Raw genomic sequence first — 23,901 nt, 5'->3', positions numbered from 1 at the left:
CAATCTGCTCAGTTTTTCAGTAAATCGGTAATTTCAATAAACAAAATTTGTTTTCTTTACCTTTGTTCTCCAGCTTTTTTCCACTATATTTAGATTATTTCAGATCCTTAAACCTGTTAATCTTTTTCATCTGAATTCTACTTTCTTTAGCTTTTTCACCATTCTGCAACTTTTCAATGCTTTTCCAACATGTTATAGTCTAAATCTGTGCATTTCATAGAGGGTTCAGCTGTAAATATCAGCACACGTGCATCTTCACTTGCATCTTCTTCAGGAAATGCATTTTTTTTAAAGTTACGGTCAGATTTGATTTTTTTTTTTTTTAACCCACTAAAAATATGTTTAAAATGATAACATGGCAGTCAAAATCTAGATAATTTGGCACACAAACTAAAGTGACTATAGTAAGGAAAGTAAAAATGGACAAAAACATCAACAAGCCACAACATAACTGCAGTGACAAAGTAATGATACACTGCAGAGGGAACCTGCCAAAGGGTTGGACGTTGTTAGGCTGAGAGTAAAGGAGAGTTGTTAAAGTTTATGTGACCCGATAGGAACAGTGGCCTAGTTCTTTTATCTGTGCAATTCTGACAGGAGACGGAATTGAACATAACAAATCCCAGAAGGAATAATATCAGGTAAATTGAACACGGGCCAAAGGGGCTCATTAATAGAGTGGACAGCAGAAGCCAAAGTATGTGGTTCAATGTAACTGGAACAAACTTTGATGCTGGATAGAACGAAAGTGTAATTCATTTTGCTGAATAGCTTCTCATCAAAGAAAAACCGCGTTTTACCAGCTCACAATAAACTCCCAAGGCTTAGTATTTAAAAACTGTAACTGTTCCCATGAAGTTTAGTGAGAGATAGATTCCACTGCTTGACCTCACCACCGTTTATCCTTCATCTGAGTCAATAACAGTGACAAATGTACTGAAACTCTGTAGTACACATGGAAATTAAAACTGCACGGCTCAAAAAGTAAATGTATTGCAAAGAAATGTCACACTGTCAAGTTTTGGATTTGAAAATATGGGAAATTTTCTGGCGCTCGCCACGAGCCGTTCCACCACCCCAACAAAGCTCCAGTATCATTTATATTTTAGGACAGGTGCACAAGAAATCCAAAATAGCCACTTGTCAATCACTTGAATGTGGTAGACCTTTGTTGACATTGAAATGCTTTGAACATTCCTACGTCATAATACAGCCTAAATTAAAACATAAGAGGGTATATGAAGCACATGTTTTTCATTTAATATACTTACAGTTCATATACGAGTCAACATATTGCTTGTCTTTATTGGAGCATAGAGCAGGATCTAGAAATCAGAGTCCACAGTGACACCACGGTGGTTAGTGTAACTGCAGTCATTAGCCAAGCCGCCGCGGGAACTGTTTTTTCATCACAGAGCACAGCTAATTTGATACTGTAACTAGAGGATGGATACCCGACCAAAGCCCGACGGGACCCGACAGCACCTGGCGGGTCGAGTTCGGACAGATATTTAGAACTGGTGGTCAGGTTCGGTCACATAGTGTCGTTTGCGCGCAGCGTTCTTCCTTTCCTGCTGCAGCTGCTGTAGCCCTGTAGAATGCAACTTCAACTGAAAGAGTGAGAGCTGTGATCCTCGCCCTTTTTCTGCACAATGACATAGATTATCTTTATCTTTGATACATGAATTATGTAAATAGATCTGATGGGTCTCTTGCGTGCACTGCGCCGCTGTTTGTGTTTGACGCTTGCTTGTTACCCTTGCACTAATTTTGCACTAAGTTGTTTATTAATGAAATCGGTGCTTACCACATTTGTCATTTCTTTGAGAAAAAAAAATTTGATTTCATTGTTGGGTTGGACTCGGACGAGAAAATGCGACCCGATCCGCACTCCAACTGTGACACGGTTATTTATTTATTCGCCATTCATGTGACTGTTTACTGCAAGACCTGTGCACATACCCCTGCGTACATCTATGGAACCAAACAGTAGTTTAGTCCACTGTGCTTGTCTTCTTTCAGTCTCCAAGCCATCGTCTTCTCATTCTTTTTTAGTTATTGGTGTTGGGACGCCTCTCCAAGCCGTAGAAAACGCGCGCGAGTGTCATTTGACGTCACCATCCGCGTCATTTGACTTCACGTCTGCAGAACTGCGTGGGGAAATCGGACCCAGAACAGCAGTACAAAATGTATCACACAATCTGTTCAAGGCATAGACTGTAAAAAAAAATGGACAGGACAAGCTCCCCGGTGGAGTGAAGCTTTAATTTTTAGAGCTCACCCTGCTGACTGGCTGCAGTATAGCTCATAAATCCCACCTCCTCAATGTTACCAGATGAGATGTGGGTCAAACAGTGAAGTTAAAATACACTTTTTTCCCAAACCTAAACTCTCCTGTGATCATTAGTTATTATCACCCTACGTTGTGCTCGAGTGCTCATTTTTCTGAGAAGTTTGTTTTAAATAAGTTATTTGAGGTTGAAAAACGGGATTTTACGTCATATGTGACGATGATTGACAGCCACGGGTCTTGCCTAGCTCTCATTGTGAATAGCATAAGCAGTTACGTCATGAAGGAAAGCCGAGACACAGGATTTTCTTCATTTTTTAATAGAGTACGTTTAGATATTTGTGTAGAAATTAATGGTGGTTTTGTACTAACCTCTATGATCTGATCAACCATTGGTAGAATTTTCAGTGAGAAAGATACTTATGTTCTTGACGTAGCTGGGCTTGCGTAAGTCATAAGGGCAGTACGCTAAATGGGCGGAGCGTGTTACCAGGGCTCCTCCCACCAGACCTATACTGCACAGACTCTGGCTCCAAAATTGCAAGATGGAAGTGCCCCTAAGCACCGTATTTTGGCTTCAAGAACATTGAGTGGGAACAGCTACAGTGCACGCCCACTGGTTCAAGGCAAAAGGGAGAAATGTGTGTGGGTTTGATCAACCATTAGCAATAAAAGACTTAAGATTAATGTTTATTTTATTCCTATGCTCCTTTAAGTTAGACATTTACATTTTATTTTCTTTACATATTTTCTTTATACTTTTGCATGACTTATTGGACAGATTTGTTGCAGACTTTACATCCTTTAACACTTTTTTGGAACGAGTGTATATTTGTGGAGCTTGTGCTTTGTGGATTTTTCATGCCGACTTACGTCATTCCTTCCCCCGTGGGAGACGCTAAAATCTTACAGAATGCATAACTGTGACCCATCCTGCTCCTCATTAGGAAGGTACATTTGGTGTCCAATTTTTCAAGGTATTTAAACGACTTTGGTTTTTTTTTCACATGAACGCTGTCTTACATCCATCCATCTCTCTTTTTGGTTGTTTTCAGGTTTGTTCCTAATGTTGGCACTAATCTAATCTAATCTTGGGAAGCTATTGACAGCATTCAGTTTGAAGAGACAGAGGAAAGTTTTTGTTTATTTACTTTTTAATTATTATTCCATTAAAATACAGGATATTTATGGGAAAATACTAATACAGGAGGATGGCAGGAAAGGGGTAAAATATGGGAGTTTCTCAGCCAAAACGGGAGACTTGACAGATGTGCAATGAGGGAGAAATAAATGTTCAGCTTCACTACCTACCTTTGGTCAAATCTTTCATGTACGACCGCAGTAAAAAATATGACTGCAGTTGTATACGACTTAATGCTCGTGTTCTTTTACACATTTAGAGTGACTCTGTCTGATATAAAGCGAAGGGTACATGCTAATATGAATACAAGTGTGACAAAAGCGGAGCAGTGATGCTTGCCGTTTTCTATGAGATACTGTGCAGGGCCTGCAGGGTTGGTTAGCTCCGAAATTACTGTCGACACTGCTCAATTTATTGCAACAAAACGGACACTCGTTTGATGCTGACCACATAAACACATGCTGGTTTTCTTTTCAAAGGAAAACCCACCCACACCATTCCAACGAGGATAATGTCTCCTCCTCGGTGCCTCCTTATATCTCAACAACACATGATATAATCGGAGCCGAGCCAAGTGAAGCTGGCCTGAATAATAAGTCCGAGATACCCTCGGCTGAGCTGAAACCCTTCGAATGTCACAGAGAAAGAGAAAAAAAACAAGGAAAGTAGAGCAACTGAGCTTAGCTGCCCCCGAAAAAAACAACAACCTTTACTAAAATGGGGCGCATGGGAAGAGTGGCTTGGTGCAAATTTAGGTCAATAGGAAGAAAAGAGTGGGAAATCACACCAGGGGAGCAACGGGAAGAACTGTGATAAGATGACGACCTGTGAACAATACAGTGACACCATTATCTGTAGAGGTCTTGGAGACTTTTTAAACATGCAGCTCTAATAATAAATAAATCAGTCTGAGCAGCTGTCTCAAACAACGGGTTGCACAGCGGCTGAGCACACTCAGACATATACCTCTATATTCTTGATTATAAGTAGGTCTTTTAATGAAGTGGTCTGTAAAGCAGAGTTGGAGCATGACCCCAATCATACATGCAAAAGAGGACGAAATACAGAGACTTCTGAAAAGTAAAACGATCACTGATTTGATCAGCAAAATGTGATTTGGTAACAGAAATATGATGATATAAAGTTGGATGAAGTACAAAAACTCTTTGAAGAATGAGTATGTACAGTATTTAGGATTATTAGGTGCGACCCATAGGCGGAGTTTGAGATTTTTGATGGGGGGGTTTCGCACCAACTACAATGTGTGTAACATATACACACGTGGAAAAAATTGTTGGTACCCTACAGTTAAAGAAGGAAAAACACACAATGGTCACTGAAATAACTTGAAACTGACAAAAGTAATAATAAATAAAAATTTACTAAAAATTAACAAATGAAAATCAGAGATCACTTTTGAATTGTGGTTTAACATAATTATTTAAAAAAATAATCATAATAACTGGCCTGGACAAAAATGATGGTACCCCTAGAATTTTTTTTAAATGATTTGACTATAGTGACATGTTAAAGGTCCCATGTCATGCTATTTTTCACCCATCTCCATTTGTTCTAAGAACCCCAAAACATAGTATTTGAGCTTTATTTTCCCAAACTTTGGCTGTTTTCCAGAGTTTTAGCTTCTGAAAAGTCACTTTCTGAGCAACTCAACACAAACAGGCTGATTTGCGGCCTACTTATGCATATTCATGAGTGGGTGTGTCTATAGAGGGGACACTGACTTCCTCCTCCCCGCACGGTGACGTAGAGCCAGAGGACGGCTCGCCCTCCTCCCTCTCACTCTGTAGCTGAGCTCATGCCGCTTTATAAACACGAGTCAGAGCGTGGGGGCGGGGCGTTCACCAGTACATACATAGACATAGCACTGCGCGAAGGACGCTGAAATGCTCAAATTCATGGGCGTGTCTGTTTACATGTCAATCACGGCAGAGAGCTTCCTGGAGGCGTGGCTTCTCCAGCTCAGTGCCGCGTCAAATTCGTCAACAAAGTGGGAACGCATCATCAAATTGGTGCGAGGTGTTTGGGCTCACCCTGCAGTAAGAAAGGAGTAAATCACCCTCTAACTAACGATTGAGGGAATCAATGAAAAAACACTTTGGGCATGTGTATGAAGCCCTAATAGAACTTTATGATGTTTAAAGCACAGAAAAGTTAATTTAGCTTAACATGAACCCTTTAAGGTTGACAGGACTGTAGCCAACCTCTATGGATGTGGCTTCAAGAAGAAAACTGTTATCAAATTCTTTTAAAAAAGCAAGACTGGAATTAGCCAAAATGCATATTCAGGGCTTGAGACTGCGACCAAATTGGTCGCATATGCGACTATTTTTTCAGTGTGTGTAAGCCAAAATTTAATCTGGTCGCATCTGCGTGAGTGTGGAGGATGGCCTTATTTTGGATGGAGCGGCTGAGCGTTTCGTCACGTCCCACAGAGTGCACTTCTCTCTCTCTCTCTCGCTCCGCGCTGCGGGTGAGGAGACGATGCACTCTCACGCAACTTTGCTGCAGGTGAATACGCCGAGTATAAACACTAATGCGCTCCTTTGGAGTGCGCGCGGTCCGCAAACGGAGCCAGGCATAACGAGCCCTTCACGAAGTGCGTGCTCACATTGAGGGCAGCAGTAAAAAGGAAGAACGTGCCGAGCTCAGCGATGGAGCGCACATGCTCATCAGAATCAGCATGGAGGGACCAGAACTGATGGACTATGATACCAGGCCAGATGTTCAGCTGCAGTTCTCTCAGGGCAGGGGTCTGCAACCTGTGGCTCTGGGGCCTAATGAGGCCTTTTGACTCTTATGCAATGGCTCCCAATAGCTTTAAAAAAACTATAAAAAAAAGTACATGTAACCTGTTATTATGCTTTGCTTTTATTTAAAACATTTATATAAAATAAATGACCTGTTATTTCAGCCACTGCTTGTTGCAGAAAAAGTTTATATTGGCACTGAAATCTGAAAATATTTAGCAAATATACTGTATCTCGAATCTTAACTTCATACAAAACTACGATACGCCACTTACATCAACTGCAGGGCTGTGCCGTACACTCCTTCCCCTCGCTCAAAAAAAAAAATTCTGTGCTGGTGCAACCAACTGAGAAAGTTAGTCGCACCAGTGCCACCACTGGAAAAGTTAGTGTACAGCCCTGATATTTGACAAGCCACAAAGCTTCAGGGAGAATGTCCTCTAGACAGATGACAAAACTGGAGATTTTTGGTGAGTCACATGTTCACAGACTCAAAAATGAAGCATTCAGAAAAAAAAAAAAAAAGAACACTATCTACTGTGAAACATGGCGAAGACTCAGTTATGTTCTGGGGCTGCTTTGCTGCATCTGGTACAGGGAGTCTTGGATCTGTTCAGGGTATAATGAAATCTCAAGACTGTCAAAGCATCAGCAAAATGTACTGCCCAGTGTCAGAAAGTTTGGTCTCAACTTTTAACAATGGACTCAAAAAATGGCTAAAAACAAAACAAAACAAAACAAAAAAAAAAAACAGTGTTCACATTAATAGTTTTATCTGGTTTCTCGCTGGCCCGTGTTGCCTCTGCATTGTGACTAATGACTGTATTTAACTTTGAATATTGCTTTCCTTTTGGTAATGTTTTGTGCAGTGCATATTTCTTCCTCACTTTCTTATTATTTCTGTTACTTTTAACCTTTTGAAAAGCCTCCTGTGGACAGGTGTTGTAAATTAACACCTGCGCTCACAACAATACATCTGGGTTACCGACGTAATTGTGATTTCCATGTCAAATAAAGGGAATCAAATCAAGATCTTTACTACATTACAACAAAATGCCACAACATTTTAACCTGCTCTGCAAGATGGGTTCTCCAGGTTTTCACAAACACCAGAATCCATCTTGTGCTGTTCCCGCCTTTGCCTTTCGAACCAATCACGAGGCAGTGGCATTTGTTACCGCGCGATTGGCTAAAACAAATCATGGTGGACAGGCGCTTCGACCAATCAGTTTCAAGCATTCTGTTCATGTCCCTCCCTGGTTCCAAAAGGATTCACCAGGTACACAGACCCAGATCGATGTGGAGAACTCGAATTAGAAAGAGGACTACACATCAGTCTGGCTCTTGCCACGTTAACAAAATTTCACTTGTAAAAAGATAACCTGTATTTTCATTTGAATATTTAAAACTAATTCAACCTGAATTTTGATTTTTTTTGCAAATCACTGCAACTACAAAATCATATTTACAACATTGCTGTGGCAGTTTTGATGAATGAGACGGAGTCGAGCTTTAGGGTTGCTGGTCAGATGTGGACACAGAGTTTATGAGGTCAAAGGGTCCAGTCGGAGATTCTGAAATTAACCAGCTTTTCGGTGTGTGTGCCTCAGTGAATCTGCTGCTGTTCAGTGCCCTCAGGCATATGCACTGTATGTTGCTGATAGCCGTAGTCAAAACAGAGCGGAACCTCCTCAGGCAGAGGCCTTGATGTGAGCTATCAGTGTATGATGGAATCTGGCCTGCTTAGGGCAGTCTGACCAGAACTGACTGGGAGAGAGTTCTGTAATTACAATTCTTAATTTCATCCCCTCAGCATGTTTTAATTTCTAATGGTTTTTAATGCCTTCACCTTTATAGATAAAGACCCAGATACCATCTAGTGCCACATCCAAAGCACACCCTACCTTGCAGATTTAAATGCTTCTCTGAAAGCCGTATTTTATGTAATAGGTTTTCAGAAGATTTATGTTTGTTTTTCTGTTTCTACACCATTAAAAACACATCACAGGTGCTCTGGTGAAACATGAAACCTAATAACAGGCAATTTCTGGCATTTGCATTACAACAAGGCTGATTTAATGTTAGGTTAGTAGGCGATGAAACCAAGTTTTGATCTTCTTTTGAAGACTAAATCTAAATATATGAAAAACGCATTTGAAAAATCCTAACCTGGATGAAGCCTAATCCACAGCATGGCCCGTCATGCGTTACTTTTTAAATCTAAATGCAATTTGTGGGTCTTTGACTGAGAGGAGCTCCATAAAAGAAAAAAACGGGGTTGAAAAAGGAAGTATAAAAACTCAGGAGGACCGATATAGACATCACAGGCGGGCAGTGCTGTCCACTCAGAGCAGAGGTGGAAAACAGACACACGAAGATACAGTTTCAAAGTGTGAGCACATGGGCGCAACAGATGGAGCAAATGTGATGGACAGAAATAGACGTTTATTGTTCAAATGACTGAAATGTGGCTCATAGTGTTGGTCACTGCTACATCAAACACGAGGCCTCCTCATGTTTAGATCTTCCATTTTATTTGTGCGCGAGTTTTCGGTAATACAGTATATATCTGAGGACACATTCAGTATTAAATATTCATGTCGTTTTTACTTTTGCTCATAAAAGCACATAATGTGTTACATTTATTTTTTCTCATTAACAATCAAGATTTGATTGATTAAAAGCAAGGGAGATCTAATTGTAAATATCTAAATCACATTTGTATTATTTTTGTAAATATCTGTATCATATTGGTATATTTGTATTATTATTATTATCATTATCATTATTATTATTATTATTATTATTATCGATCCTACTTTATTTTCTACCACTGTAATGTGTGTGTATCAGTCTTTTACTTATTTATACACTTATTTAACGTTTATTCTTTCTTCCGTTTTTGTTAAACGTTTTATTCTTTTTTCTGTGGTTGTAACATAAGTAATTTCCCCCTGTGATTAATAAAGGAATTCTGATTCTGCTCTATAGGGGTTGTCCTGATCTGATATTGATATCGGTCCAATATCAGCCAGAAAACGAATATTGAATTTTATCGGACGGCATCTTAAATCTCCGATATTTTGTTTACACTATTTTATTTTGATTTTTTTTGTGAAGACTAAAAGCAATGATCACATTGTTTTGGGCATATAACTATACCTTATAAATTAGTAATGGATAAGCAGTTAGTAAACTACTTATTAATGACCTGTTAAGCATCCGTTAAAACTTTATACAGTTAGGTCCATACTGTATATATTTGGACACTGACACTATTTACTTTGTACTTGTTTAATGCAACATATCTGGACCTGAACGTACACGGAAGACGACAGCGGTGGCCAATACAGGGCGCCGCCCCACCACTCAGCACGTTAGTTTGAGTAAGCATAAAAAATAATAGAAATAATGAATGAAAAATACTACGAAACAAAGTTATACCTGTATTTAGATAATCACAATACATATTATACAGATAATGACTCCTCTTCAATACGAGTTAATGGAGTGTCTCTGGGCGCAGTTTACATGTGTCCAGAGACACTACGCGGCTGGGAGGGGCTGATGTCACAGTGGTCCGTCATAAAGTAGCTTTGACAGGGGAAACTGTGGGACGTCAGAAAGAGAATCAAAATGAAGAAAGAGAAATTAAATAGTTTTGCTTTGCCTGCCTACCTGCTGACTCAGCATGGATAAAGTCCGGGAGGACCCATTTAAAGCACTTTCAGAGAAGGCAAAGAAATGTGAAAAAACTGAGTACAAACTGAATGTGATGATTTCAAATCTTGAATATGAATATTTACTTGTTATGTATGTTCATTTACCACCTCCTTTGTCACCCCGTTTGTATTTAATTACTTGTTAAACTAACTAAAAAAAGGTAAAATCTGAAAAACTAAATAAAATAAAAAACAAATTACATTTCAAGAAGTTTAATAACCCTGACACACACTTACTCACTCTATTGGATATACCAGGGTTTCTCAAATTAATAGAAATAAATCTATTTATGAGGCACTAAATACTGTTTCTTTCCACTAATTTACAAAATGAGATTATTTCAAATGTGTGTTATCACTCATTCATTCCATCATTATGATCTATAGTTGTTTTTTTTACAGTATTCTGAGCAAAATGTTGTAGTTGGACGTAAGGGGGGACTTCAGAAATGAGATAAAGGGGGTACTTGAGCCATAAAATGTTGATAACCACTGGTATATACTACATTTGCTCTTGCTTATTTATGGGTTCTGTGGAAATAAATGTGGTTAGTTTGAAAGCAGTTCTGTAACCACAATGTTCCTTACTTAATTGTTCAAAGCTACACAAACCCTGTTTTTGGTGTATGTATGAGTTCAAGACTTCAGGCAGTCATTGGCAACACAGTATTAGAAAAGAACATTTGATCTTCAGTTATTTAGTTTGTCCAATTACTTTTGAGCCCCTGAAAAAAAGGGTTTGTGTTTAAAAAATGATTTAGTTCCTCAGATTTTTATGCAAACTTTTTGTTCAACCAGCTGAAAGTCTGCACTTCAACTGCTAATTCATTTTAGTACTGTACGGAAGCAAAATTAGAACAAAAAATGTCTCTGTCCAAATATTTATGGATTTAACTGTATACGTTATTAGGACATTATTCTAAAGTTGCAACTATTCCTCATTTACTAACTGTAAATGAGGAATAGTTGCAACTTTAGAATAATGTCCCAATAACATCTAATAACTAATACTAATATACATGAAATCACACTTTACAGATCAGTTGTTAATAGTGTGTTATAGCAATTTATAACTCATTAACTAACAGTTTATTAATGATCATTTAACTACTTATAATGGATAGTCATTATAAAGTGTTACATCATAGCCAACCAAACAGATTAAATGTAATGCACGGCGCCAAAACAGCATTGAGTGAATGTTATTGTCTAAGTTTTAGAGTTCATAAATGTAGCTATGCTTAGAGCCAGATTTTTATTGTTGTTATTTTTTAATTTTTTTAACTTGTTCATTTTGACAAACCTTTTATTTTATACAGATGCCTTTGTGGAAAATAAATGAAGTGCCAGATTTGGTCTCTTCCCTTTTAAGTTTATACATGAGATGTTTAGTGTATGCAAGGGAACCATGGCAACGATTTATTACCAAAAATAAACGTGGGAGGTGAAAGTAACTAGTAACTACTACTACTTCTACTCTTTACATCTCCAAGTTTACAGGGACACAAGATGCAAATTTCAAAGGGTTATTTAATGTTTCATTTATCAACTACATCATCATTTGGAATACAAATCTCAATAGTGCACAGTGATGTAATAATATTGCAGAAGCACATATCTGGAAAATGTGAGCTATGTTTCTGTGAACAAGCCAAACAGACCATGACTAAACAGGATTAGTTTGCACAGTGATGATATCTCCTCTGAGGATTGTGCTGGTGAATTAGGACGACAGCCCAAAACTACAAAACTCAAAAAGTGTTGTTAATCCATCCCCGCATGTTTTGGAATTTGGGCAACGCATGAACGGTTAGAAAACGTACAAAAGTCTTTAAAGTGTGAATCTGTAAATGTTGTCACTAGAGGATGAAGCTTGATTAAAGCCTGAGAAAAATCATTTGTTGATTGTTTTGGGTTTACAGTCACAAAGATAATTACATATAAAAGATACAAGATATATTAAACATTTACATGTTTAATATTAAGTGGCAAATTGAATGCGTGGGTGAGTTCCCAATACAATATGATACGAAATAATGTGTTAACAAGATTGATACAATTCAGTATTTAAAAAAAGACAAAAAAAACAATATTTTATCTATTTATGTATTATTATTATTATTATTATTATTATTATTAATAATAATAATAATATTATTAATATTATCATATAATACAAACTAATGCTAGCTTATGACCAGCCCCGTGGCTGCACACGGTTGTCTACAAATTCACTTTTCTCAAGCTTATATCAAGGGCGGAGCCAGCAAAAAAAAAAGGCAGAGAAGACCTTTGTCTGTGGAACGAAGCAACTCTATGCAGTGACAGCTCAGCAGCAACACACAGCAATCACACACACTGTCCTCGCAGCAACAGGCACACACACACACTTGCAACCCAGCGCTCCATCAGGCAGCACACACACAAATACAGTATCCATCCATCCATTTTCAGAGCCACTTTGTCAGCACACAAACACATCACACACATTTCCACACTCCCTTCCATATTACTCCCATATCATTCATTTATTTTACTCGTCTCTTCCTCATACTGTTCACATGGTCACATGGGACTATATGCGTGAAAGCACCCTTATTGTCACTGTTGTATTAGGATTTTTCAGTGATCGGTTGCTACCGTCTTGGGAGAGCAAAGGTGCACATGTAACTGTAGGGTGGGGCAGGCAGCGGGGGGTGCAGAGTGTTTACGACAGTGACATAACCAAAAGGAACCTTTAGGGGGAGTGCTAAGTGCAAGTTATTTAGTTCTGCTTTAACACCACTTTCACAACATAGTATCTTTTAGATGATTTAAAAAAACATCAGCAGGCCGGTATCTCACATTTGCACTTCACTGCTGCATAACTTCAGCTTGACAGAAGTGGCCTACGTGCACTGAAAAAGGATGTGTTACATCACAACCTGCCCACCCTTTACTCATCAATGAAGACACCCAGATCAATGGCTGTCTTTCCAATCCCCTTGGAAATGCACAAAATCTAAATAGCGCAATAAAAACTGGTAGTGGAAACACGGGAATTATGAAAAACCCTGCACTTAAATATCGCTAAAAGGTTTTTACGCTTTCATTAAGAGGAATTTCAGACATTTCGATATTGAAATGTGTCGCAAAAGCGCTATGGAAACACTTTTTCCACAAAGGCATGTCACTGGATGTGACGTACCTGGTCACATGACCACTTCTTTCCAAGTAAACATGACGCGGTACGTGTAAACAGGAGGAGACCGGGACATTTCTTAGAATTATACTTTAAAATTATTACTGCCACATTAGACGTGAAACAACAAAAGAATACAGCGTTTAATAAGGAGGTTTGGAGCGTACATCTTTCTGCAGTGAAGTCTCGCGGGATGAGATTTCACGGGAGTTACAAGGCTCCTGCTCAAAACAACCTTCAATGGAAACGCGTTCAAAGCGCAATTATACTTTGTCGACATTTAAAAATATCGCTTTCATTTTGCAAAAACCTGTAATGGAAACCCAACTAATGTCATGCAGTTCAGGCTGTCTTCCCAAAATCTCAGGGGACATGTTTAACTCATTACGCAATTTATTTTTATCACTCACAGACAATAAAAATTCTCGTACAATAAAGATGAAAATTCAAGCCTCCAGTTTTCATCCCCTAGAGTTGGTGCATTTTCCTCTCTTCTTATTTCCTATCACGGTGCATTTGCATGTTTATTATTACATGTTCTCTTCTCCTTTACTCCACCGTTGCCCATTTTAGTTTGAGTCAGATCATCGAACAAATCTAAAAAGGCTCTTCTATGCTGAGAGCACTTTGATCCCACTTAGATCAGACATCCTCAGTGATTCATGAGAGACGCGCCACTCAAAGGGGAAATTTACACATCTGGTTAATGAATGCAAACAAACAAACATACATACAGTCGCATCATGTATGAAAACAAGTGAGGGGGTGGGAAAAGATGATTTAAAATACAAATAAAAATGCCTTCTAGTAGCAAAGACAATCATATCCCCCACACAAAGAGGACATTAAGAGAAAACCTGTGTATACATTTCCTTTACAGCACTTGCAAATTTGGGAAAAACCAATATGAATGGTATTCAACTCTTTCCGAAATGCTCCCCCTTCTTCTCCATAAAACGGAAGTGTTTGGACAAAGGATGTAACGGATCACTCAACTCCCAATACGATTCGATTCACGATACTGGGTTCACGATACCATTCTCTCATGATTTATTTTACAAAATGGGACTGTAGACAAATGATGTCTGAAAAATATTCCTTAGAAAATACTGTACTAGTTTTAATTGTCAAAAGAATCCCTTGATAAACTATTCAAAACAATGCAATTTCACTGAAAATGAATCTTGAATGAAATAAATAAAGGAATACAAGTGAAGAAGAAGCCTATTAATTTAAATGCAAAACTGCATAATAGTTCTTTTTCATTTTAAAAGTGCAACTGAAAATGTATTTTGTGTAACAATTGGACTTTAAAAAAAAAAACAGTCTTTGCACTGTATTTACATCAGATATTTGTTTGGACCAGCAGAGGGCGCTGGTAACCCAGTAGTCGGTTGGTATGCAGATATTCTTGCAGTGAAGAAGAGATGCTACGCACTAGCAGACAGAGTGACTTTTACAGATATTTCCGTAATATTACAGATATTCTTTCGGTGCTAAAGGGGTAAGAAATCATTTATGAACATGTTTAAGTATAGAAGGCGGTCAGAAAGAGAGTAGTAGGAGATTCTGCCCACCGCCTACATTTCTGAACAAGAGAAGGATATATATAGCGCCCTCTGTTGTTTAAAAAAAGTACTGCGATTCAATTTTCAGAGTATCGATGTGAACCGTGATACCTATGAATCGATTTTTAACTGCCTTACGATTAATCATTACATCTCTACTAGACACCATGGCTGTGTCTGAATAGTCCCTCCTATCTCCTTTCCTATCCACTTTTCCTTAACCCCGTGACATCATCCAAGGAATTAGGAGACTTCCTAAAGGAGTTAAGGAAAGGCCATCATGTTGTTGGCGGTGAAGGTTAGTAACGTCTGCCATGGTGAAAAAGCTACAAACTTACATTTATAACACTTTCTGCTGATATAATCTTAAATATCTCAAGGTTTGAATGTAAATCAAAGGAAAATATGCTACCAGGCTACGAGGAACAAAAGTGAAACTAAAAGAACTTCACATTGAGAATGGTTGCTCACACTCCACTCAGAAATCAATACTATACGAATGGAAACGATCGCCGAGTGCGCCCAGCCAATAGGCTTTGACTTCCTGTTTTCGAGACTGTCGATCACAGTGAACTGTGCACAGAAACAGCAAACAGGTAAATATGATTATGGCTCTTACCTGTTACCTTACAGACCTATATCAATGCGATCCGATGTGACCTTTTTATGTTCCGCAAACAGGATCCCCCTATTTTAGAAAAACCGGAGTGCGAGACCAGGTCGATCTGAGACAGACACGCTGAGCTTAGGGAGTCCGGACTCGAATAAGTGAAAAAAGCGTGAGAAGCTGGCTCAGAGCCGAATAGGGAGTCTGGGACCCCAAATAAAAGAGAAGGGAGTCTGGGACCCCAAAGGATGCAGGGATAGATTTATTATTTTTCATATTTTGTGTGGCTGGTTCCTGCCTGCTGTAGAGATGTTCAGGTTGTATGGCAGCTCTCCAGACACAGTTCTGCTTGAGGACGGGTGGTGATAGGAGAAAAAAAAACAAAATATTAAAGTTTTTCCTAACAATCTGAACTTTGTAGGACATCGTGTTGCGGATCATCGTAAAAGGAGGAAGTGGGACAGACTGTAACAAGGTTTAGCCAAATTTAATCCGCTCTCGTCCAAGTTTTGTTCTGCTACTCTAAGGTTTGCACATTGGGAGAATGCTGTAGTCTGTACTGTGCGATGTGACAAACATGATTATGAGTGGAACACATTAGAGTTTTGTGTATAAGTTTACAAGTGGAATGTCTACTCCCTCAGACTTTGACAACCACACTTTATCCTTTCCTCTGTTGTTAGCGGATATTAGCCAAAAATCATGTATGAAACTTGCCGAATAAATGCCATGGAGCAAATTTTCAACAAACAACCTATTATGGAAAGCCTAAAGAAAACAATAAGGCAGCAACATTTGCACAAAGCCACTGAGGCCAGCCGTCACGGGACTACAGAATGCAATGCAAATGTGTCCCTCAAACCTTCTCCGGACTAGCAGTGGGAACCCAATGGAGACTGACAGCCATGCAAATTAACACATAAATAAGTCAACACCATTAAAAATGCACTATACATACATGTGCATAAATAAGTGAAAGCACAGTTTGGGAAAACACAGACTGATTTATTTCTTATTAAAAGAATACAAAACCCTTGGATAAATAATGTATGAGACACTCACACACACATAGTAGTCGCTGCCTATTAGCGTACACACAGTGACTAGCGGTGATGTAACATTGAAAAATCTAACAGGAAACTGGACGGAGCAGCTGTCGTAAATCAAACAGCAGGTTGCACTTTGGCACAAATACAAAAACAAAAGCATGTCATTTAGTCCTGCAGGAAGTAACAGGAAGACTACATATAAACCACGACTAAAGTACATTTTAGTTCATGTTTATGTCGTGTCTACATACAGTATACTCCTACCTTTGTTGTGCACTGGAAAGCCAATAAGAAACAGTCATAATCTGACCTTATTGATTAAGGTAGATCAGCCCTTGTTTACCACTATGTTCCCACGCAGCAGCAACATTTACATGCTACATGAAGTCATTCTGAGTAATCATGAAGTAAAGGTTTAGGCAGAAATCCTAGTAATGGAACTCAGAACAAGGTTAGGTTGAATTGGATGAAAAGGCTTTTCTGGCACTGGCTGAAGATTAATGACAAAACAGATTAAAAGGCGATATTGATTCTCTTCAGGCAAACAGCTACAGGACATTTCATGAGATGTATTTACTTTCAGGATACCTTCACCTGAACTAGTTATTTTAGTTACCAGCAGAGCATAATTTGGGCAGGATCTCCGGCACCTCCCAGATTTTGATCCTTTTTTTATTCATTTTTTTTTTCCCAGCACCACCTAAGTGTTTTGATTCCATTTTCAAGTATTATAATTAGACAGCTGCGTCTTTTATTGAGTTGAAATCACTGGAAATGTCATTGTACACACAAAAGTGAATAATATGTAAAAACTGAGCGCGAGTGAGGAAGACAGGGGAATGTCAGGCCACGCCCCCACGCTACATCTAAAGCACACGTGTCAAACTCGATGCCCGGGGGCCAAATCCGGGCCTTTAGTGCACCGGATTTAATTATTATTTTGGCTAAAAGTTACTGAATTGATTTCAAGTCGAATCGAATCATTCTGAATTAATTAATATCATCCTTTAAGCAAATCGGCAACAACGAATCGTGATTCGAATCGAAACAAATCTTTACACCCCTACAAAAGAAATAAATTTATCTTGAACCACCTTAGTGTTTACATTAGCCACAAAACATTTAAAGCATATGTGCTTAGATCAAGTGTTATAAAGGATAAAACATGATGCCTCCAACTTTGGCTTCTGGACAAAAAGCTACCGGTGCTTAAAAACATGAGCCAACTGTTTTTTTTTTTTTTTTTTTTTGGAGCGCATACAAGTTTGAATGATTTGCATCATAATTGCCAGATAAACAAGAAAAAAAAAAAAACCTCACCTCTATGAGCTTTCGTTCGTAGCTCGCTGCTAGCTCCTCAATGTCACCCATGAACTTGTTCTGTGGGAGGGGGGCCTGCTCTTCACTGGAGCTCAACAAGGACAGAGCTGAAGGCAGAAAACAAGAGAACAACACTGACATATACAAAAAGAATAGTGTGAGGTGAACACTGGTGTCAACACTACATGTAAACAGTCAGTTAGAGATGCTGCCGTGCCCAGAGAAAGTCAACGTCATTGATGGGGTGTGATAAAAACCTCATTCCCTCAGCAATGGTTTCATTCCATTTGTTTCTCTCTTTTCTTCTTGTTCTCCTTCTTTTGTACGGAGGTAGATTTGTGTTTTTATTATTGAATCCAACAAACCACTTTAATAAAAAAAAACCCTCCATCCATTTTCAGACCAGCTTGTTCCTGTTTTTCAGGGTCACGGGGGTTTGCCGGTGCCTATCTCCAGCTCACACTGGGCGCTGGGCAGGGGCAAAAAAAACCTTTTCAATCAAAAAATGTTTACTTCAATTAAACAAATATTTTCAATGAAAGAAAACAAAAGTGTTCAAATGCACCCAATGAGACCTAAATAATGGCATTTGAACACTTTCTTTTTTTGGTAGAAAATGGTTTTTGGTAGAAAATGTTTTTTTTGTTTTTTTGTTTTTTGTTTTGATTGAAGTCATCTTTTTGTATTTGGGCCATATTATGTTAATTAAACATTTCAATCGAAGAAAAAAACCATCAATCAAAAAGGAGAGAATTCAATCAAAGAACAAATCTACCTCCATACTTTTCTCTTTTTTTCTCCCCTCTTTCGTTTATTTTCTTTCTCTCTTCTTTTTCCTTTCATCTTTTTTGCTCTTTTCTCTTCCTTCTTTTTTTCTTTCCTTTTTTTATAAAAAAAAAGTCTTCTGATGGCTTTTTCCCTTTTATAACAGGAATTCCGTACTTTCTGTCCATTTTTGGTGAGTATTAGTCAACGTATCAGCAAGGTTTTCAACAGGCAGAGGTTTTGACGCAACGGCTGGGGCTTTGAGATGAGATGTTGTCGTTCTTTGAAATAAATGCAAAGATGCATTTGGACCTTAGCCTAATTTTGTGCGACAATGCGACCCCCAAGTAAGTGCACAAAATGACTACATTTCTGAGAAATACACAAAAAACATTATAAGGGCACAAAAAACAAAGAGCAGAAATAGATAAAATGACTCCCAAAAGATACAAAATTACAGAAAAATACACTAAAAACAACAGAAATGCAGTCATTAAAAATAAAAGGTAACTTAAGTGTCCCCATTTTATTTCCAGGCAACCCCAAGGTTGAAAATCCCTGCCTTAAATGGTCAGAACCAGACATACACTACAGACATTTTGGGGCGGATCTGAAATAAAGGATGGTAAACCAGGTGCGTCCGCAAATCCTTTTTGTTTGCTCACTAACATTGCGGCGCAAATTGGTGCACGTATAGATGTGGTTGAGACCGCCTTATTTAAATGAACATTTTGTTTGTTCAACGTGGAGAAGTGAGTGCACAGAAGCACTAAATGACATTTGAAGAAGTTCAATTGGAGGCTGGTGGAATTCTCTGTCTGCTGCACAAACATTTAATGATATGTTTGTAGCTCACGCACACTCTCATATATGCACATTGTGCCATCGCACGTAAATTAGGCAGCTAAGCAGCAGATTCTGGCCTGATGCTCCTTCCATCAACGCGACACGACAGTTTTAGGGTCAAAACATGGAGAGAAAGACACAGGAGCTCATTGGAGCGTTACGTCCGGAGCGACATCCATTGCGAACAGCGACCCTCTCCACGCCTTGGGTGTCCAGCTTTTTCTCTCCCTCACAGACACTTTACTCGGCATTTTCTTATTCAGTGGATGCTAATATTGCCTATTGTTTTATGTAAATTATTTTCTTATATTAGAAAGGTTAACTGGATCATTTTGTTCCCTCTACGCTGTGTTTTGTGTCCACATTCAGTGCAGCAATGATCTGTGTATGCTGTATCTCAATAACCGTAATAGATACAAACATGTACTTAGTACTAAAATATCCACAAGACCCAACTTTATATTCAACTTCAATACATATATGGGGCTTCAAGTCAATGCATTTTGAGTTATAGAGGAAAAAACACATTTTTGGGCGTACATCTTGAATTTTCACATTACTGATAAACTGGTGATGAAATTTTTTACATGAATAAAAATGAAAAAAAGGATGTTAAGTGAAACATGCACATGATATGTGATTAAAGCAACCAGAGGTGGTGTAATGAATCTACTGGTGCGCCTCGTTTCTCGTGATCAACTTCCATCTGTGTCGACGGCTGCTGTTAGTGGCTAGCGGTATTATAATGAGCAAAAAAGATTATTTTACTGTCCTCAAAAAAGCTGTCAAATGGTCATCTATTGTTCCTCACACCAGCCCTCCCAGTCGATAGTCAGTCACCAGTTTATTTGGATACTAGTTGGATTGTAACACTGTTAAGTACAGTTGGCAGATATTCACAGATATGGACTTCTTGCATCAATAACTCTCTAACGAAACATCAACAACACACAAATGACGTGTCTTTACCATCGGTGTTGTGGCGTGAGCCTATTGATGCACATGCGCAGTGCTGTGTCTCTTATATCTACACGTTAAAAGAAGAAATACCACATGGTGTCAGAAGTAAAAGTTTATTGAGTGAGCTAAATCTCGCGTGCTGTCGGATAAAGTCCGAAATAGCCCAGAATGGCGACGTTTTCAGCTCAGGAGCAGTTCGGCTTTGCGAGACCGGAGGACAGGCCCGACTTGAATCAGCATCTTGCAAGGTACCGTGTAGCCATGAAGCTAAATAAGGAGGCGGCCAAGGTGCAGGTGTGCGTGCTGATGTAATCCATGGGCACGGAGGCGGAGCAGGTTCATTACCCCCTCCCATTTTTTTGCTCCCTTTGTGAGATCCGCCTACTTTACATAGTCATCAGAGGGAAAAGCGCTAAATGGTTTGAGGGCAGAAGATGCACAATCCTGATTCCCTGGGGCTTGTTCCCCTTATTAGCGCATGGAGTGACATTTGCACGCGTTTTAATACCCCTAAACCTTTACTGAATCTGCCCCATTTTGTGTTTATATGAGCCTAACAACAGCCTAAGATGCAGTGACTGGGCCCTTTTCTCTGCTACAATCGGCTACTTTGTTGATAAAAGTGACGCGCATAGCTGTTGGATCTCAGACATGTAACCTCAACCCTTAAAGCACTTAAGAAAAGTCATTCATACGGTTAACCTTTGATAAATTCAAGCCTCTTAAGCTCTTTTTGTTGTTATTGTTGTTGTTGCTGTGTCTATTTTCTAATTGATTTATGCCCAAATTGTTCTTCTCTGTGTGTAATCGATTGCAAAGCACTTTGTGACTGTGTATGAGCGCTCAGTTTTCCTTTCAGAAAACCACAGGTTAAAAATCAAATCCCATCATACAGATGATTTTTCTGACTTTCATTCCCAGCTTATTGTCCTTTTCCACTGTCTACCTTGCCAACTAGCTCCAGTCATCAAAGCACAGCCCGAGGCAGCTCCTGAGCCAATAAACATCCACTAATCCACTTCCCGCAGCAAACAACAGCAGAACTTAGCACAAAGTTGGAGCCGTTTATCCTTTTTTGTGGAAAGTGGTTAGATTGTTGTTTTCCTCCTCAGCAAAGGCAAATTAACATCATTATTTTACTGCCACCATGCACAGCTGACAGCTTGCCAAACACTCTGAGCTTTTAGGAAAGAAAAGGCGGAAAGAAAGAAATGAGCTGAGACACTGGAGAGTGTGATAGCACCACTTGTCTACTGGCACCACAGGAATACAATAAACTACTGAACAAATATATATATATATATATATATATTATAATGAGTGGGCAGCCAAAAATCTAAAGAGATACATTGTATTAAATATTATTATTAAATGCATTGCATTTGTTTATTTACTGTATATGGTTCTAATTAACAATATTTATTCCTAATTCAATATTTAAAATATGTCTTTAAAATGTTTATTCATGAGGTTTTTCAGGAAACCTCAACTTAACACACTAGTCAAGACAAAATGATGTTTCCTGTTTGGAGTTGCACATACACAACTGTTTTATAAACACAACACACACACACACACACACACTTATATGATCAGAAGCTGTCAGAAACATTTCAGGATTGGTGCAAAGGGCCGATGGCACAGTAATCCCCCCCCCCCCCCCCCCAAGCTTATCTTTGGCCTACCAATAACACTGTAATGTAGCAACAGTCAGCAGCTTAACAGCCCACAAAACTATCTTGCGCGCACACACACACACACAGTAAAAAACTACTGAAAGACATACTTCCCTGGCGATAGAGATATCCAAGAAGCAACACTCGTAAATGGAGAGCAACTGCGTAAAGATTGCAAACAAACAAACATTCACCAAAAATTGCACGTACACAGGATAGCTGGCAGTTGCTCTTACAGCATCAATTTTCCACAGCACAGAATTTTTCCTGCTTCGTATGTTGGTTTTCTGTTACTTGTCACACTGATAGGCTCTTAATAAAAGAAAATACACTGTGTGTGTGCGTGTGTGTGTGTGTGTGTGTGCGGGGGGGGGGGGGGGGCACAAACACACACTAAGAAAGGGGGAGAAAGTGAGAGAGAGAGTGACAGAGTGACAGAGGAGAAAATGATTGGATTGAATGGAGGTTGAGAAGCTGAGGGCACAGAAATGCCTCAGTCTGGGTAAATAGGCTGACAGCTGGTCTGTAAAAGGGAAAGTAACTGAGCAATAAAATATGCAGCTGTGCGGCCTTTCTAACTGCGCGATGGCGTTTGTTGTCCTCCCATGTTCCATCCCCTGAGGTTGTGTGTCCATTGAGTGTTCACCTGAGTGTGAACCTTCTCCAGAGACTGAAATTATCTGCATGTGTGAAATAATGAGCCTCCTCAGTGAGGATATCCGCTGAGGGACAGAAACCCTACTGGGCACAAGAGAATTTACCTCTAAAATCTAGGAAAACACAAATGAGGAACGGAAACACCGAAATCTCTGCAAAGACAGCACTGAAGCTAACGTATAAACCAGGGGTCTGCAACCTTTACGCCCAAAGATTTTGCCTAATCTCACCTGGATTAAAGTCCTTCCAGAGCGGGAAAAAAAAAAAAAAAACCTTCTCAATGAAGACAATTTAGTGTATAAAATAATATCAAATAATTTTATGAATTAATGGATTTGAAGGGCTACAAAATATAACTTGAATTTGAGAGCACATGCTAATTTCTAAATCAAGCATGCATATTAAGCCGGCATGTTGACAGTTAAATAAATCTTTCCCCACACAAATAAAATCTTTTTGTTAGTTTAGTCATCTTAGATTGTCTGTAGATGTTGCAGGAGGTGAAGTAGGAAGGTGGCTGACTTATGAATCATCAATACCATCTGTAAGAAATAACAGTTCATTATTATCATATTTTTTAAAGCTATAGGGAGCCATTGCGAAAGAGTCAAAAAGCCACATGAGGCTCCAGAGCCACAGGTTGCAGACCCCTGGTATAAGCCTTTAGACAAGATAATAGCAGTAGATGGTCAGCTTTTAATCAGTCAGGTTGACTTCTATCCAACTGTGGAATCAGATTTGTTCATTTCAATCAATTGAAGTCAACCTGACGATGTATGGATGAATGGATGAAAATGGCATTTGCTTACAATGATCCTCCATTGTATTTACCAATCTGGCATAAAATCTTTAAAGTGTAATTAATAGAAGAAATATGCCTAACAAAACACATTATTAGGCACCATATTCATTTTATTGACTTTTTTTAAAAATGGGACTACCTTACAGTTTAAGAGCCTGTGTTCCGCCATCTTGAAATCATGTGATTGGTGACATCACAAGGCCCCACTTCCTGTAAACATCATTTTGTTTGCTATTGGAGGAAAACATTCAGCCTGTTATTTATATTATTTAGCCAGCTTTTTAGTCAAAATGCACACTTGTGCTGCTTTTGGTTGCTTGTTTTCTATTGGAGTGAAGCATTCAGCCTGTTATTTAGATCATTTTACAGCTTTTTCGATCACAATGCCAACTTGTGTTACTTTTGGTTGCTCTAAAACAAAAAAAAACAAAAATCAGGAAAAGTTAAAGATACAGATAAATCCCTCTTTTGTGTACTGAAAGAGGATTAAAAATGGTTGTGACCCCAAAAAATATCTGTGACCGCAGGGGGCGACAGTTTCGACTCTGC

General features: G+C 38.9%; 1 protein-coding gene across 3 annotated transcripts in view; it reads right to left on the bottom strand.

The window, feature by feature from the left end:
* The window catches only part of snx29 (sorting nexin 29), a 228,497-nt gene that overhangs the window by 91,484 nt on the left and 113,112 nt on the right, over nt 1–23,901 (bottom strand). For 2 of the 3 annotated variants that reach the window (XM_028477028.1, XM_028477030.1), the window contains exon 15: nt 17,647–17,780. In XM_028477028.1, the coding sequence (XP_028332829.1) occupies nt 17,647–17,780 (134 nt within the window). The remainder of the gene's footprint in view (nt 1–17,646; nt 17,781–23,901) is intronic. The other variant, XM_028477029.1, reaches the window with a different exon arrangement.

The sequence above is a fragment of the Gouania willdenowi genome, chromosome 19 (genome assembly GCF_900634775.1).
Source record: "Gouania willdenowi chromosome 19, fGouWil2.1, whole genome shotgun sequence".
NCBI lineage: Eukaryota > Metazoa > Chordata > Actinopteri > Blenniiformes > Gobiesocidae > Gouania > Gouania willdenowi.
The sequence above is the reverse complement of the archived record's forward strand: the minus strand, read 5'-3'. Positions and strand labels throughout refer to the sequence as shown.